At 37.2% G+C, this 18,909-nt stretch overlaps 1 protein-coding gene across 4 annotated transcripts in view; it reads left to right on the forward strand.

The window, feature by feature from the left end:
* Positions 1-18,605, forward strand: part of ANK2 (ankyrin 2) — a 418,509-nt gene extending 399,904 nt beyond the window's left edge. For 3 of the 4 annotated variants that reach the window (XM_069095397.1, XM_069095401.1, XM_069095405.1), the window contains 7 exons: positions 3,488-3,773; positions 7,204-7,296; positions 7,767-7,850; positions 7,964-8,128; positions 9,404-9,574; positions 11,126-11,217; positions 16,274-18,605. In XM_069095397.1, coding sequence (XP_068951498.1) covers positions 3,488-3,773; positions 7,204-7,296; positions 7,767-7,850; positions 7,964-8,128; positions 9,404-9,574; positions 11,126-11,217; positions 16,274-16,457 — 1,075 coding nt within the window. In that variant the 3' untranslated portion in view covers positions 16,458-18,605. The remainder of the gene's footprint in view (positions 1-3,487; positions 3,774-7,203; positions 7,297-7,766; positions 7,851-7,963; positions 8,129-9,403; positions 9,575-11,125; positions 11,218-16,273) is intronic. The other variant, XM_069095412.1, reaches the window with a different exon arrangement.
* The last annotated feature ends 304 nt before the right edge of the window (positions 18,606-18,909 follow it).

The following is an 18,909-nucleotide window of genomic DNA, read 5'->3' on the forward strand; positions in this document are numbered from 1 at the left end:
AATAAAAATAAAATAAAACATGCCCCTTCTCTTCTAGAAGGTTGGATTCTGGAACTCTGTAGGAGTTCAGCAATGTTTAGAGAACCCTTCCTCCCTTTCCCAGAAAGCCCATTTTCAGGAATTCTTCCTTTAGACCTTTAGGTAAGAGGATATAACATCTATGTGCCTCTATCCAAAGCAGCTATTGGCATGCCTAGGAATATATGTTGGGGGACTTCCATGATTATGCATAAACAGCCTGCTGACCCTCACACCTAGTTCCAATCATATCTGTGATCCTTTCTAGCTTTCTCCAAAAAAGAGACAAAAAGACCAACTTTTCAACTAACCCTACCACCATCTTTCATAGACCAGAAAGAAGACAACAGTTCCAACCCACTGGACCAACCAATGTAGTTCAAGTTAGTGATGCTGAATAAAAGTTACAAAGTCTCACTATCCTGAGTATTCATCAAGTTGATCGGGGGCTCCCCTAAACTGATAACAGTAAACTTCCATATCTGAAGTTAGGCATCAGGTATTTTAATAGCCACATGTCACATTTTAATAACACATATGTCTGATTGCTTATTCTTATGAGGAAATTCAACATTGAAGAAAAAAATAAGGGGGGTACTGGAATGATCTTTCTTTTTAGTATCAACTGTGCGTACAACCATCCGCCATTTTGAATTTAGAGATAAAGAAAAAGAGAAAACGAAGAAAGAAAATTTTAAAATGAAAAGAAAAAAGAAAAGGAAGATAAGAAAAAAGGCAGATAGGCATCTGAAATAAATATTTTTAACTGCTCACATAGGAAATAGATTTAAATAGTCAAAATTTAAAATATAAAAATATGACAATCAATGGAAGGGTTCTTAAAAAAACCTGTCAATAGTGGAACTTTTGATTCAACAGTCATATAGAATTATAAAGCATGTTAAATAATAAATCAATGTATTATTAATATCAATTGATTAGCTATTCATAGATCAATAAAGCATTATTAGGTGTACAAAGGAACTTAATAATAATAATAGAACTATATAGGTATATCTGACACTTTTACTCTGGACCTAAGTTCCTATTTTAAACTTTTAAGTCACCTGGTTGCAGTCATATCAACATGCCTGTTAAAGAATTACAGGATATAGAATTGGAACAAGACTTAGAAATCATCTAATCTAACACCCTTTATTTTACAGATGACAAAATTGAGGCCCAGATAGAGGAAATAATTTACCCATGGTTCAATAGTTATTAGTAGAACCAGCATTCAAACCCAGGTCTTCTAATTAGACATTCAGTGTTGTTGCTGTTGTCTTTTTTTCATTCAGCTTATTTCAGTTTGTTTTCCCTGGATGGATGTAACATACAAGAGTTGAAATGATTGAGAGGATAGTTTTGACTCAGTTACTTCATTTTTACCATATGCTTATATTTTCCCACATTTTAGAATTAATCCATAAGAATATTATGAGTCACTGTACATGCTTAAGTGAAAGCAAAGTTTTCCTTAACTTAATAGGGTACTGATTTACCTTGTTCCTACTGGAGGAATAGTGAGAGACCATGCATGCATGCATGCAAAAGCTTATTATGCCTTCTAGGTTATATCCATGTTGGTCCATACCTCATTAAAGATAAAAAAAAGAAACTAGGAATAATATAGGCAATAAAGCCTTCATGTATTCAAGTCACTATTATCTTTCATTTTTGTATATATTTTGTAGTTTATATATTTTATAGATACAAAACATAAGATATTTGTGTATATTTTGTATAAATTTTATAGTACATACTTAAATATGTCAATGTTGTCTCCCTCAATAGAATGTAAACTCCATGAGGGAAGGGCTACTCAATGTTTTGTCTTTGTATCTCCAATGCCTATCATAGTGTCTGGCATGTAGCAATAATCTTATAAATGCTTATTGATGGATTAGGGATCTACTGTGGGTACACTGCCATGCTGGGTGCTGAATAGAATATTAAAGAGGATTAATACTTAGCCATAGTCCTCCCAGAATTTACAGTTCAGTTGGGAAAAGCAATTTTTTAAAAAAAGGAAGTACAGGGGGATGGGGGAGCAGCTAGATGGTGCAGTGAATAGAGCACCAGCCCTGGAGTCAGGAAGAACTGAGTTCAAATTCTGCCTCAGATGCTTAATACTTACCAGCTGTGTGACCCTGGGCAAGGCACTTAACCCCAATTGCCCTACCTTCTCTCCTCCCCCTGCAAAAAAAGGCACAAAAAAGCCAATACATGATTGAACACCAAAATTAAGAATACAGATAATAATAAATGCTAAGGTTAGAGGGTGAGTAGGGGATCTGACCTTATTTCTCTTTAAAAATAAACACAAACCTGATGTTCTCAGGACATGCCATAAAAATGCCTAACTGTAAGCCTTTGCTCATGTCACCTTGTCCTTGAAAGCCATTTCCTCTTCTCTATTTAAATTTTGTTCATTTGTATCCCCCTCTGCTTTCATTAATCTTTCCTAAATAGTCTGTTGCATATTACCTTGCTCTTAGTCAATTTAAGCTCCTTCAGTACAGAAACAGTTTTGTCTTTGTATTTCCAGTGTTTAGCTTGTATACAGTAAGTGCTTAGTAGATGCTTTTTGATTAAGAGCAGTAAAAAGAGGTGACTGGCAGTGAGTATGTTTACAGCAGATATTCCAACTACGAAATCCACAATAAAGTATGGCAATTTAGTATAGGGGCAAACAGTGAAACACTGATCATTATATACTGAAGGCATCATTGTCAGTGAAAGCATCACGTTCACAACAAAAATTGACAAAGTCCTTAAGGAATGATTAAGTTATGCTAAAGAATATATATATGCTCTTCCCTAATGCAGGAGGTCAGCAGATGTAAGAAAGATTTTCATCAATAATTTGTTACTCCTACAAAATTAAATTATGGTATAATTTAAATTTTTGTTCTTAGGGGAAAAATTATTGGGAATACCATTTATTGTTAGAGAAAATGGGAGATCATGCCTCACTCTGAAGGGATGTGAGCACTGGAGATGATAGGGGTGATGGGGGTGATGATGATGATGATAGCTATAGCTAATATTTACCTAGTGCTTACTATTGTCAGGAACCATGCTAGCTGTGGTTTAGTCATTTTCCATCAGGGCTAACTCTTCTTTTGGGGGTTTTCTTGGCAAATATACCTGGAGTGGTTTGCCATTTCCCTCTCCAGCTCATTTTACAGATGAGGAAAGTACTTTGCAAATAGAACTTATTTGATCCTCACAACAGCCCTGTGAGACCAGTGCTATTATTATTATCCCCATTTTACAGATGGGGAAACTGAGGCAGACAGTGGTTAAAGTGATTTGCTTAGGGTCACACAGCTAAAAAGTGTCTGTGGTTGGATTTGAACTCATGTTTTCCTTACTCTAAGTCCAGCACTCTATCCACTGTGCCACCTTGCTGTCTTTTTTTTTTTAATGGCATGCCTTGTGGTTACCTTCATTCTCTCTATTTCAGTGTCACCACTCCAGGAACTGAACAGGAAGAAGCAAGAAAAACTGTCCAAATATCTGGTTCCCTCATTAAAACACCTGAAGAAATTACTGCAACTTCTGAAGAAGAGAGGCTCTACCTCCAGACCCCAACAGCCAGCGATCAAGGAGAATCTCCCATTGTGCAAGAACCTGAGGAATTCCCATTAAACAGGGAAGAGGGCTCTCCAAGAAGTAGTCTTGTCATTGTAGAGTCAGCAGAAGACCAGCCACAGAAACTTGAAAAATTTGAAGAGGAGTCTTTTGAAAAGGTAACAGGATTCCTCTTTTATCTACCTTAAAAAAAACCATCAAACCAAAACAATGAAAGAGATCTATTTCTTCTAGTTGGAGATTTCCCTTTTTTATGAGTGCATTATTTTGTCACAAAAATTTTCTAAATCAACTAAAACCAAGGAACGAGACTTGTAGCTTTTAATTTTCTAGAACCACTACACTTAGATCATAGAATCTCTCAGTGTCAGGAGAGTCATTTGATACAATGAGACTTGAAATAACCCATCCTTCCTTTAACATCCCAAACAAGTGGTCATCTGGCCTTCAATTCTTCACTGATCAGTATTTGAAATCTATGAATTTAATCATTGTACCTGTACCCACAATCTTCAGTGCTCAGGCGATGACCAAGTTCTTCATTCTATCTGCAATTGGGTAATTCAACCTCTCTGGTCAGCAATTTCTTCATCTAAAAAATGTATAGACTTCAAATTATCTAACAGATCCCTTCTAGATCTTCATCACAGAAAGAAAACGTCCCAAACTTTGTCTTTTATTTTGGAAAAAAAGTTATTTCACATGTGGACGAGTAGGTCTTGAAAGCCACCCAGAGCCTATTTATTCTCCTTCATAAAAGATTTTATAGATTTCATTTTTCACAATTCAAGTGTCATTATTTTGACAACAATTAGACATTAATGTTGACATTAAGTACTGCTCCATGGACAGTTTCATGAGAAAAATCTACAAAAGGAAACTCTTCCCAAGGAGCTCAGTTATAAAGTTAGAGAATCTGAGTCTCTGAATTTAGAAAACTACAACCATTCATAGAATTTCTCTCATATTGAACCCCCCCAAACTGAACAAATTGCGTTTGAATTTTACAGTCTACTAAAGTCTCCAAATGTCAACTTGGGGTATGTTCCCAATTACTAAAACATGGCTATGTATTTCTAATCCCAGTCCCATGATTCCGATGTTCTAATTTGGAAACTGGTTTAAGAAAGGTATTTTCATTATGTCATGGGATGCCCATTAAGTGAAGCATGAGTAAGAGTGTAGCTGCTAGAAGAAATAGACACTGGTAATTTTCTTTAAATGGTGGTCCTTACTTTTTCATCTCCAAGTCAGAATGGACTAAGAGGAGAACGCTCTTGGATAAAAAAACAAAAATGGAGATCCCTCACTCTTTGTAGACCCATAGACGGGAGTGCTGTAGAAAATATAGTTATTTTTCAGCACTCATTGATTCTCCATCATAGTGGAGAAAATCAAATAGCTACCTTTTCTGAGATCCCAACAGTGATTAGGAAATTGAAACCCTTATTCATAAATTTGGGTACCAAAGGAATGGGGAATTTTTTCAAATACTGCTGTTTCTCTCTCTCATATAATTATTTAATAAGCCTCAAATGAGGATTATTTCTTTCTCAAAAAAACTCTAGAATAATATCTCAATCTCAAAATAACCTTGCTCATTATAGGCAAATCAAGGAGTACTTGATATACAGAGTATATATATGTAACAGCAAGCACCCCAAGCGTCCCCAGGGTGGCTGCTCACACAGGTTCTTAGATCTGCTTTGTTAACGGAAAGGAACTCAAAATGGGTTAACAAGCTTACTTTAATCAGTCATAGATGTATCGTTTACCTAGTTCAGGGGAAAAAGGTCAGCACCCTGAACTTCAGAATACACAGACAGAATTATCAAGTCAGAGTAACAGATCAAGTAGACAGATTTCCAAGCTGTCCAACCATTACATCCATACCAAACAACATCTGGGTTTCAAAGCTGGGGGGCTCTGGACAACGGCTTCCCAGAATTTCATCTGATCAAATCACAAACACTTCTCAAAGTGAGCCCCAAAACAAAGCTACACATCAGGGCTTATATAGCCTTCTCCTGGCTCAGAGAATGTAACAACCTTCTGGACCCACTGGCCAATCAAGAAGTATCTATTGAAAAACAAGCCTCTCACCCCAGGCTCCAGGTGCACTTTAGCCTAGGGGCAGGGAAGATCTTTAAAATTTACATTCCTATTACAATATATGAATAGTAGGATAAAAGAAATGAAAACCTTTAAAACAAAAATAAATCTGGTTCTGAGATTTAAAGGTCTAGGTAAGTTATTATTGTCTCTGACCACATAAACATAGATTTGGAGAGAGAAGAGACCTTAGCAGCCAATCTCTCATTTTAAGGCAAGGAAACTGAGGACAGGAGAAGAAAGTTAAATGTTTGCCCAAGTTACAGTGATAGGAATGGAGAGTCCAAGTCATTTGCACTCAATTGAACTGAAGTTATCTGAGTCCAAAGCTTATGCTATCTTCCACCAGCATATTAACTTATCTATGTGATCCCTTAGTAATTAATAGTTATCAGGTCTTTTTTGATTATTATTCATTTATTATAAATGTCAAACTTGATTTTGTTCAAAAAAATCATTCATTCCACTAAAGGAAATAATGCATTTTCTGAAATTCTCTGAAAGAATGGTTATGGATTCAGAGGATTAGGGTTCGAATCTCAGTTCTGCTATTTAATTACCTGTGTCTCCTGTGATGAGTCATTTAAAGTCTCCAGGTTTTAGTTTCTTTATCTGCAAAAATATCTGGCCCAGATGATTTTCAATGTTCACCACTGCTCCAAATCTATGGTCTTGGGATGTCATGTCCCTACACATCACCAAAATCACATCTAGCATATTTTTCTGCAGCCTTCAAAACATTCTCCTGGGCTCAGTAGCAGACACATATGACTCACTGAGCACTTATTAAGCATAATCTTCATTTTACAAATGGAGAACAAGAAGAGAGAGGAGAAGCAAACCTACTTTCTTAAAGGCATACTAACTTGAAGGAATTCAGTGAAAGTAAGTCAGAAAAACTCAGATTTGAATGCTAGCCTGGAGTTCCCCATACATCGAAGTAAACAGCTACTCTAAAGCTCAAATTTCTAACAACTATGCCATGCTGCCTCTGGTACTCTACACATAGCAGAAATTTCTATTCATTAAATTAGTCATTTTCAGCCTACATGTAAGTGACCCAGTACAAATGCTTATAATATATAATTTTGGTTATAGGTTTTCATCCAGTTACATGCATATGAGGCAGTAGTCTCAAAACAAAAAGCTCTCATTTCTTCTTCCCAGATTGTGACAGATGATGCCACAACAACCTTCTGAGTAACAGTTTGATTCCAGATGGCATTTATCGGTCACCATAACCAAAACGAACATTCTTCCTGGGAACAACATTCATTGCTACAGTTGCCTTCTCTTATAGATTTATATCCCAATGAAAAATCACTTGAGGGTTCTTGGCAGACTTTTCCCAAGCAAAAGAATATAATCAAACCTCTGGACAAACACTTTCAGAACCCAGTGTGAACTCAGGCAGAAAGCAGTAGTTAAATAGTGTTTAGTGTATTAAACAAAGCCATGCTTCCCTGCTTCCACCAGGAGCTCAACAAGGAATTAGGTGAGCTGGATGTCAGCTCAGATGAGGATACTATGGTAACCACCAGGGTTGTTCATCGCCGAGTGATAATTCAGGTACAAGTTATGAAATTATTGCACGAGCTGGGACAGCTTTGTCCAGGTGACCTTCTGGGAGTGGCCCATGGTCCTGCGGCAGTGAGGGTTTAGCACGCTTCCTGAATAATGCATGACTATTTGAAAATGAATCCCATCACGCTAACAAGTTTTGTTTGGAAAGAAATGTAGTGGTTCCTGCAATCCTAACCTGTTTCCCTAAAGTCACATAACAGAGGACCAGCGAGATCTGGTATTTTCAAAGTCACCAACCCTATGGGCTATGTATGTTTTCATTCTTTTTCTCTAACTTAGATTTTTCTTTCGCATGCTTTTCCTTTTTATTTTTAAATTATAACTAAACTACTTACAGGTTTTTGCACTTTAGCACTGCTTCTCAACTCCTTTAATTGTTTTATTTTATTTTTAAGCACGTGGGAGTAATTTACTTGGAACTGCATGTCTATGACATAGTTCTTTTGGCTATTTAGGGAGATGATATGCCTGACATACCATCAGAAACAGTAACAGAAGAAGAATACACTGATGAACATGGACACACTGTAGTGAAGAAGGTATGACTGTTCTTCCCTTACCATTTGGGCTTTCAATACCTTTTCCCCTCTAAAACTCTATCTCAATATTTTAAAGCAAAATTGAGATACAAACATGACAACGATAATTGCAGGTCACCAGAAAGGTCATTAGGCGGTACCTATCCCCTGAAGGCATAGAAAAAGAAGATGTTACTATGTGTGGAACACTACAGGAGCCTGTGAATATTGAGGAAGGAGATGGTTATTCCAAGGTTATAAAACGTGTGGTGTTGAAGAGTGACAGTGAACAGTCAGAGGTGAGCATATCTCACCCCAAGCATCCCAAGATAACTCAGGAAGTGGAGGAAGAAGAAAGAGAACCCAGAAGAGGAAGGGAGGGACTTGGGGGAGAGGACTCATTGAGGTTGGTCCATGTCTGTCCTGTATTTTTTTTTTTTGACCAGGATACAATATTACATCTGTCATGTTGTTGTGGAGGAATCATTTCATGTATTATTTCAATGAACACAGGGAGATTTGTTCTCATTTTTCCACTGTCTGTCCTTGGTAATTTGGTTTCCATCCTCAATTCATATCATAGCCTGACAGCAGAGAAGTAAGAAATAATTGGTAATAATTTGCAGAGTTCATTAGGTAAAAAGCATAAGGAAATTATGCTCATATATGTTAGAGATTCTTGTGATTAACATACCTGTTTTCAAGTCCCTTTTTGATAAATAAAGGTGTTCAGAATTGCTCTGAACTATTCCCAAGAGGATCCCAAAGCTTTTAGAGTGTTGATTGTGGCTATGGGTTTAGTTTTTAAATTTCAGTGTGACATAATGGATAGAATTAGTTTTAAAGCCTTGGATTCAAACCCCACCTCTATTGGCTAAGTAACCCTGGGCAAATCTAAGTGCTACTCTTTAACTTGTAGAGAAGGTGCCCAATTCTGTTGGCAGAGGGAATTTTCTCACCCAGGAATTCTCTATCCTAATGAAATCACAGGTATTGGTCATATCCTTGTCCTCCTTCTTTCAGAGATTCTTGTCAGTTGTCAGGGTGACCTATTGCCTTATTTTTAGGCAAATAAGCCTTCTCCACTTCTCATGGTATAGGAATTCAGCCATAATCGTGGTATCTTGTTTACACAATACCAAATTTGCATCGAAAAATGTAAGCCTACAAATGACTTTATCTTCATGCTTTCTTACAAACAGTTAAAACCAACCGATTTTTTTTTTCACTGAAATAACTGGTGGTTTTTAGTGTTGTAGAAACACATCAAGGTCAAGTAACCCTCAAGTAGCTTATGGAAACTTAAAGGAAGTTATCTATTTTGGTCACCTTTGTCTCTCTCATATCTTACCTAATAAGTAATAAACATGTATTTTTTTATATTGAAATCATTTTCACTAAGAAATAGTGTTGCAAGCCAGTTTTGTTTTGAATTGTTCTCAAGTTGATTAGTGAGCAAGGTTGCAATGCTCTGGTGATTCTCTGATGAATTTCCCCCACTTTTTCGGGAGACTGACTTAAGTGCAGATAAATTAATGGCTGAAATTGTATCCCATCTGTCCCTCATTCACTAGGTAACTTTCTCTGAGCCCAGTGTGTCAGAGTTTCAGTCTGAGCCTGTGGAAGGCCGTAAGGTCAGCAAAGTTGTTAAGACAACTGTGGTCCATGGAGAAAGGATGGAGAAGCATCTGGGGGATGCTAGCTTAGCTACTGATCTCCCATCAGCCAAAGATGACTTTGAAGAGGTATAGCAGCATCACCATTGTCTTTTCTGTATGTGTGTTTTTTATGTATGTATGTGTAATTCTTTGATAATCACCCAATTTAATATTATTCAGGATTATGTTATCAACCCTTTTGGCCTACACTTGCGATTTTTAAATGGGTACTTTTGATTGGAAGCACTTGCATAGAAAATGTTGCAAGTCAAAATTTCAAAGTCATTTCAGATATTTGCAAAAAGTGCTAAATAAAATGGATATACTCTGTACTGAATCAAAAGCAATGATAAGATTCATCAAATTCTGGTTTCCATGAATAAGTAATTTGGGAATTCACCAACTCTTTCTATATAAATCAAAAGCAAAGATAAAATTCTTCAAATCCTTGCATTCACAAATTATAATATATAATTACATGTAATATTAATATATAATAATAGAATTAAATAGAATTTACTTCTTATAGAAAACAATTTTCTACATTAAACTTCTTGAAATATTTTTAAAACAATCTGGAAGATGCTAGTTTTAGCTCCTGAATTTCCATCAAGTCAAAGATGAATTTTGTATGAAATTTTTCTTGTTTTTTTTATATTTAAATGTTTCATTTAGTTTCATATCCAAATACATATGGACAAACTTTACTTCATTTATGTTAGATTTAGTGCTATCAAATAGAATATTGAAGCCATAGCATTCTTTGACCATTTCTTCCATGAAGTTTACAGTAATTGATAGGCACTTGTAGCTTAGCCAGCAAAAAGAAAGCTCGTTGAAAATTAACTATAAGGGGCGGCCAGGTGGCTCAGTGAGTAAGAGCACTGGCTACAGTGTTGGGATGACCTGGGGATCAAATCTGGCCTCAGATACTTAGCACCACACCCAGAAATAACTGGCCATGTAACCTTGAGCAAGTTACTTAACCCCGATTGCTTAAAAAAAAAAAAAGAACTATATACGTGTCCCCTCTCTACTAAGCAGATTATGTGTGAAGAAGGGGGCAGGGCACAAATGGTCTGTCCATTTAATTTTTTTAGTTTAACTTTAGTTAGGAGAAATATTTTTGCCAACTAGTCACTGACAACTTTGCAAACTTTTGATTATCAAAGTGTGGATCATTCAAGTTACAGACTTATGTGTTTCTTTTTCTTTTGGTTATTTCATTCTTCATTTACGTCACCATCATAGAAAGGCAGTTGGTTGAAGGAAGAAATGAAATGGCAGCCAATGTGTATTTGCTCATGAGTACTATAGCTTTTGAAGGTATATAGGGAGTTCTGGAGTAATTGGCAAATTTCATTCACCTGTTATATCTCCTAATTCAGAGCAATTGGAATTCACTGTTCTCATTTTTTCAAGCTGAGAAGAAAATATCCCACTTAATTTTAAAAAATGTAGCTTTAGAGTATAACTTTTTAGAGTATAACCCAACACTTTTTATTGCTACCCAGTTCTTTTTCCTTTCAAGTATTTGTGTTCACATTAAACCTGGATTAAAACATTTGTCATTCAATTTCCTTTAGGAGAGTGTGACTTAATAATAGCATTTTGTCTTATGTTGCATTTTTACTTCAGGCTTTGAGTTATACAGGTAGCCATGGGAAAGTCCACCTACCCAGTTTAGTAGAAAATGAGATCATGAAAGAGGATGGATCAGTTATTAAAAGGTTTGATTTGGCATGGTATGATGCTTTGATTATGATTGATTATGATAGGGAAATATTAACCAACTAACAATGTACAAAGGTACAAACCTTCATGAAGGTGGGGTGGTTTAGATATTGGGTGGTGGTCTAAGAGTCCCTTTCCAATGAGGGGGCTATATACTGGACTCACCAAAGCCAGCCTCTCTCCACAGAGGGGTGTCAGGCTTTTTTCAATCTCTAGGCTATTTCCCACACCAAGGAGTTCCAGAAAAAAATTTCTTAAATAAAGCTTAGGTTTGGCTCACGTCTAGAATTTCCCCTAAAAGGGACTAAAAATTCCTTGCTTGTTTGTTTTTTTTCCCCAGAAAAAGTTCTTAATGTGAAAAGTAGACACAAAGTACAGGAGAGCTATTTATTTCATCCAAAACAAAATAAATACTTAAATTACAAAAGAGTATTGTGTGCATTTATAACAAATATTTACAAATACAAAACAATAGCCTATCACACTTGACAGGTAAAAACAACTTTGTGGGACCACATCTCTTTTCTATAGCATATAGAATGACCTGTTGGTATAATAAGAAATCATGTTGATTGGGGAGTGCTCCTAAATATTAGCTTTGTAAAGTAACACTTTTTAACTAATAATGTTTTAATTCATCTGCGTGTGAGTGGTGAATAGCATGGGCCTGATTTTTCTTAGCCTTTGACACTTGACTGCATTCAAAGATACTGAACAAAAATTGCAGACTGAATTGTTAGAAAAACAACCCATAAAAATCAGAAAGCAATACTTGTGCCCACAGCTGTGAGCAGTGATTTGGGAATCTTTGACTTTCTTCTGTTTCAATCACTGATTCTCCAATAAACCTTTGACAGACCACTATATCTTTCTTTGGGGAAGTTCATGTGAGTATTAATGAGATTAATAAAGCACTTCCTGTACTTCAGTAAAAAGCTACTATTCAAATTCCCATTGCTCTCTGTAACTATTTAAAACCCATTAAGCATGCCAAATTTGCAGGCAAAAATGAGAGGTTTTGTTTTTCAGCCAAATGTGAAAATCACGAGCAGTAACCAGTATGTTACAGGGGTTTTATTTCTAGAGAGCTAGGTCCAGAGTAGAGCAAATAAAAAATCCCATAAAATAGTTGCATTATTAGAATTCATACTGAATATTTTCATTGTACTGGAACAAGTGACTCTGTTTTACATAATTTTAACTTCGAATAGTAAGAATTCAAATACATTCTTCAACATTCCCCCTGCCCCCCCCCAAATGAAGTGATTTGGATTTCTGGAATTTTTAATATTATCTTTCGTCAGGTCATTTAGGAGAAACCCAGGTAACCTCCCTCTCCTCACCTGTGCCTTAGAACCATAGTGTCTTAAATCTGGAAATGACCTTTTAAATCATCTCTTTAAACCCTTTTGTTTTATAAATAAGGAAAGAAGCCAAGAACCAGGGAGGTTAAGTGAATTGCACAAAATTAGCTAGTTGATTGGCACCAGGTAAACTGACAGGTAAAGAGAAATGGGCTGTGGGTGAGATAAGGCAGTTTACAAGCTGGAGTGACTCAGACCAGAGCAAGAGTCAAGGAGACCATTGTGAAACTGTGCAGGATAAAATGTGGCATAGCCCACTAGAGGTCCATAAAATGTAACTTTATACACTATTTTATTATTAACCCAAATCTGTTAATTATGTAACTGCTGTCTACAATCTTCAACACTGTCTTCCATGTTCTCTTTATCTGGGCTCTGGGATCCCAAAGCTTGCTCACCTGTTTTCTTGGGTATTTCAGGCACCACATTCCCCCTCAGTTCCTTTGAGTGAAGATGAAATCAAGACATCCTTGTAGGAAAGGACACAAGTATCCAATTCATCTGTTACCTGTTTGTCACACTTAAATACCATAACCCTTTAGATCTAGCTCCAGGGATATAAAATAGGAAAATCTCTGACTCAGCTGAAAGTTTGTTCCCTGAATTTCCCTGAAATCTGTCTGTGAAAAAAACAAAACTAAACAAAAAAAACTTCTTACCCATAACCAGAATCAGGAATCGCTATGAAAGAATAACCAACAAAGGCCCTTCCATCCTTTGCTGTAAGACTTCCACCCCAGGGGAATCTACAGCCTCTATAAGCAACTCATTTTCCCTTTTAGATATGGCTCTTCCAGGGGTTTATAACTTTTTTTCTTTTGGTCATGTCCTCCTTTGACTGTCTGATGAAACTTATGGACCCCTTCTCAGAATAGAACTTTGAAAAGCATACAATACATAAGATTAAGAAGGAAACCAATGATATTGAAATCCAGCTATCAGAATGAAATCCAGCTATTTTAAAAATTCGAGTTCGTACAACTTCACATTAGGATTGCCTGCTTCAAACAGATAAAAACAAGAAAGTTCCAAAGTTACTTTGGTCTTCCAGGAAAATGGAAGTGGAGCTAGGCTTGGCTTTAGTCCCTACATCTTTCACGAATTCATTCTCTTGCTTCTTGTTTATAAAGTCTTGTCCCCTTCATTCTTGTCCAGGTTGGCTTCTAACCCAAACTCTTGGGTCCTTAATCTGAGAAAGATGCAAGTTGGCCAGACTGTTAGGGTTTTGATTCTGTTCTGAGACCTCCTCCCTAGTTTGATCTCTACTGTGGCAAAATTACTTAAGAAGGAAACCTTTCTTTTTGACCACCCCAAAGATTCTATCCCTGGGCTGGCTCATTCTACATTTTATCCTGAACAGTTTTTCCAATGGTCTCCTTGGCTCTTGCTGAGGTCTGCAGGTTTGTCTCTCCCAACCAAAACCCTTTTCTCTATGCTGGTCAGTTTACCTGATGCCAATCAACTAGCTAATTGTTAAAACTGGTTTTATTCTTCTGATGAGGACCACTGTCTTGGCGTGGTATTCTACGCTAACACCTAGGCCTAGTTCCCAGAGCAACTAGGCCAGAAACAGGGAACCTATGACCTTAAGGCCACTAAGGCCACAGGTTCCCCACCCCTAAACTAGGCACACTATATGCCCCAAACCATAATCCCTGAAATCTGTCTGTGAAAAAGAAACTTCTTACCCATAACCAGAATTGGATGGTACTTTTTAAAAGCTTGTGTCACCTGTTAGAAATCCCACTGAGTTTCTCCTTTATATCTGAGGGATTCCTCTAGCACTAAGCTCATTTGCAGAAATGAGATGACTGATATACCTTGAATTTAGTGAATAATCATAATTTTCCTAGCTTAGATAATAAGCTTCATCCATTTCCAAAGGTTGTCTTTGATAATCCTTGTGTATATGCCCCTCTCATGTTTAAATTGGGAACAAACATGGTTGGAGTGTTTTTTTTTTAATAAAAAGACCCACCCACCTCCATCTTGCCCCCTCCCCCTTTTTGCTATTACTCCACATTCCAGTATGTAATACTATACTCTGATCTTCTGTTCAGTAAAGTATTCTTATCACACACAAAAATAAATAAATTATTGTGCAATGACCACTTAGAATCCTATCATTAAAATCTTAACTTTCCTGCCCAGTCTGAGCTCATATTATTACCTCCTTACAAACTGAACCACTCTCCATACCCTGTTCTCTCTCCATTCCTGTGTCTTCCTTTGGAGTAAACTCCCTCTCTACTACATAAGCTGATGAATTACACAAGTAATGTATGCCTTATTCACATGTTAAGAGTAATGACCAGGGGCGGCTAGGTGGCACAGTGCGTAGAGCACCAGCCCTGGAGTCAGGAGGACCTGAGTTAGGATCTGGCCTCAGACACTTCACTCACACACAAAACTAGCCGTGTGACCTTGGGCAAGTCACTTAACCCCAATTGCCCTACCTTCCCCCCTCCAAGAAAAAAGCCAAAAAAAAAAAAAAAGAACAATGACCAAAAAGTTCCAATAATTTTAGTTTTGAACATCAAAAGAAATACCTTCTAGTTGTTAAATAATGAATTCGAGTTTAGAAAATAGACAAACTTAATAATTAGAACCATAACTAGGGTAGGGTCAATGGGGTTTTTATAAGGCGCTGATATTTAGATGGCATTGGTATGATTTAAAACAACAGAGCATTGCACCTAGTTTGCAGGAGTAATTAAAAGACTTGAGTTCTCAACTCATGACTCCATTGTCTCCCACAACCCACCAGGGCTCCAGCTCTGTGGTTTTTCTATCCCTACCGAAGGTGGTGTTCCAGGATCAGGAGGGCACATCTTGTACTACTCGCCTCTAATGGCTAAAGTTGTAATAATAACTAATGATTTTACATTCATTAAAAGTGCATCACGTCAAGTTCCGTATTTAAAGTTTTATGTTTATATATGGAAATTGCTGTAGCACGTATATGCATGAATTAAAAATATAGGGGCAATCAACACTTCAGCAAGTTGAGACCTAGAGTCCTTGTCCTTTGGGGAATCACTCAGTCCCTTTAGAAAATCTCTCCTAGGTTAGAAGACATGTGTGGGTTCTAATATTGATGTAACCCATATATTTCTCTCTCTCTGTCTCTCTCTCTGTCTCTCTCTGTCTCTCTCTCTCTCTCTCTCTCTCTCTCTCTCCTCCTCTGTCCCCTCCTCTCCCCCCCTCCCCCCCCCCCCTCTCCCCTTCTTCCCTTCTCCCTCCCCTTCTCCCTCTCTCCCTTACTCCATCCCTCCCTCCCTCCCTCTCTCTCTCTCCACACATCAGTACATAATGATGCTGAAAATAAAGGAAGTATTTTTGTGGGGTTTTGGCCCCTTTACATTTACTTATGAACATATTCTTTACTTTTCAAGATTCAAGAATATATTCCTGACTTAGCTTACAGGTGATGAAATTAGCCCGACTCCTTCATTGAATACTGAGGTCCTGTGAATTTTAGAGGTTCTACCCTGATTAGAATTCAAATTTTTTAGCTCACAGTTCCATCCAGTGTGGTTTTTATTAGTTATCAGTAAACTTAGCTGTCTTTGGATGAGAGAGACAGAGAGACAGAGACAGACAAAGAAAGACAGAGAGATGGAGACCCAGACACAGAAAGATAGCCACGGGAAGCAACAGTAATTCTTTCCTTCCTCTTTCCTTTTAGGACAACAATGAATAAAGCCAGGACACAGAAGAGGACTGTAGTAAAGGACCAGCATGGAAAACACATTCACTTGGAACAGCTGGAGGATGTACCAGAAGCATTAAATCCAGATGACCTCCAACATGACCTCCAACAACTTCTTAGACATTTCTGTAGGGAGGATTGGAAGCATGAGGCCAAGTGAAAGGCTGCCCACATCTTATACAAGAAAACTACATCCCCACTTAGTATGCAGCTCTCACTTTCTTCAGTAGGTTTAGTGATCACAAATTGCCTCATTAATGGGATACACTGGCATTTCTACTTTTATCACACACCGTGCTTTTGATTTCCTTTTTCTTCTTTTCTTTCCTTTTGTTTTTCACTGTAAGCCAATTTGTGACCAAAGATAGTATCCTTCATTCTGGATGGTTTATTCACTAAATTGTTGACATTGTGCTCTACTGGGAACTCACCACCTCAGTCGTTCCTTTCCTTCCGAGCTAGTTCCATGGGAATCCATTGATCGGGATGGCACCACCTGCAGGCCTCTTCGAGTGATCATGTATATGTTCTGATGAAAAGAATACCTACACAAACTGTACATAGCTAAAGTGCTTGAACTTACAAAACTTTAAAAGAAAATGTCTATCATGACTACACTTATCATCCTGGAATAAAAGGGTTTATAGAAATTGCTGAACAATGATTAATAAAGATATTGCTAACACAATCGACTGAAAATACAGATCTGCTGCAAACGCGCCCTTCCAACCTACCTTGTCCATAGGACTTCCTGCTTAGTGATCTCTCACCACAAAGGGCAGTAAGGGTCAGGTGGTGATCACCTCCAAGTACAGCCCTTACTACAAAGTGCCCACTGGAAGCGCCAGCCACACTTTAAAACTCTCTAACTGCCACTTAAAGAATTCTGGGGGATAAAACCAATGGAAGAACTAAAGAAAATGATTAAAAAATCCAATCTCTAGCAGCTAAACTACATCCTATGGCACATTTGAATTTTAAGATCCTTCCAATTGGGACTCGTGGGCAGGGTGTATTAAATAGATATAACACAGTCATTTTTTGTTCTCACTGCTTTAGCAAACCACATTGTCTTACTGGTGGTACCTTCTGCTGGCCACTGCACTGTAGATAACTCAGTGGGAAACAAGGTTTACTCGCTAGATATAAAGTTAAACTCTTTCACCATGTTTGTACGTTTGTTTGTTTTTAATTTTCTGGATTGCCTCTTCTCAGATACTACATGCATGTGGCATTTAAAAATTCAATCCCCAAACAAAAACCCTCTTGTAATCACATTGAGAGCTTATCATCCTTTACTCTTCACACTGAGTGATCAGTTTTGAACTTCAGGTTGGCACTGTTTTCTGTTTGCAGATGAGGTTCAGAAAATTTGATTTGGCTTAGTATTTTTGGTTTATTTGTTTACATTTTTGACTAACACGCTAAGACTTACAAGAACATTTCTGCACTTTTTGTTTGGTTTCAAAGAAGGGAATATAAAATCTGAGAAATTTCCATGTCCTATACCTTATTCTTCTAGTGGTTGGAGCTGTGTAGTATTTTAACATATATATACCAATATCTACATATAAACAATATACATTTTGAATCAGTTATTTGATAAAGTATATTCAAAGATGAAGGAAAAAAATATGAGTCAATCCTCCAGGGACTGAAAATTTTCCAATCCTATCTGGTGTTTTCCTGTTGTGGGGGAAAAAAAATGACTCACTCTTTGCTCTGAAAGTTAAAAAAAAAATAACCAACAACAAAGGCTGCATACAATGGCATTTGATCATTAAAGTACCAATGCCAGCAGAAAAAAAACAAACAACTTTTTGGGAAGGCAAGGCTGCTCAGAGGCCAAGCCCCCAAGACTCCCGTACTAGCACTTTTTGGCAGTCAGATAGGAAATAGTGTTCTTTGGCAGAAACAATGAGAGAGGTCCAGGGTGGCACATGTAGGACACACCATGGCTTTCTTCTTGTCAAGGACAGCACGGGTTGACCTTTAACAGAGCTCAAGAAAAGCATTTCTGTTGTGTTTTTGCGGTGCAGATGATGTCTGTGTAACAACATAATGGTTATTCACCTTTTTTGGTTTTGGTTTTTTGCTGTGTTATCAAAGAACTTGAATACTGTGAGAAAAAAAGTGAATTTTAAGTTGATGAATCAGCATCTTGTTCCCATGGTGATAACACCAATTGACTATATCTATGAGGGCATGTATTAGTTAAAGGAAAAAAAAATACAACACTAACAACACATAAGCTGCAATGTGTACAATGGCTGATTTAATTAAATAAAATGTACAAGTGTTAAATGTAGCAAGAGTGATTTGTTATTCTTTAATCCTCCCTTTCCGCTCCAGGAGACTGGCATGTTGTTACAAGAGCTAGGAAATCAATGAGTAGGGGGAAGAGTTAAGTTGTTTTTTTGTATTATTGTCCAAAATACTAAAAATATTCAGCTGTTACATCACTGTGGAAGTGGAAGAGCCTTCATTTTGGAAGCAGCCACAGATTAGATCATCGCAACAATGAAGATGATGAGGAGGAGGAGGAAGAAGATGGTAAGGACTTTTTAACAGCTTCGATTGTAGGTGAAGCATTCTTGACTTTCCTTGACTCA

Source organism: Petaurus breviceps, unplaced genomic scaffold, assembly GCF_028583685.1.
Source record: "Petaurus breviceps papuanus isolate PSGF00001 unplaced genomic scaffold, PetGlider_PUasm1.0 126, whole genome shotgun sequence".
Lineage (NCBI taxonomy): Eukaryota > Metazoa > Chordata > Mammalia > Diprotodontia > Petauridae > Petaurus > Petaurus breviceps.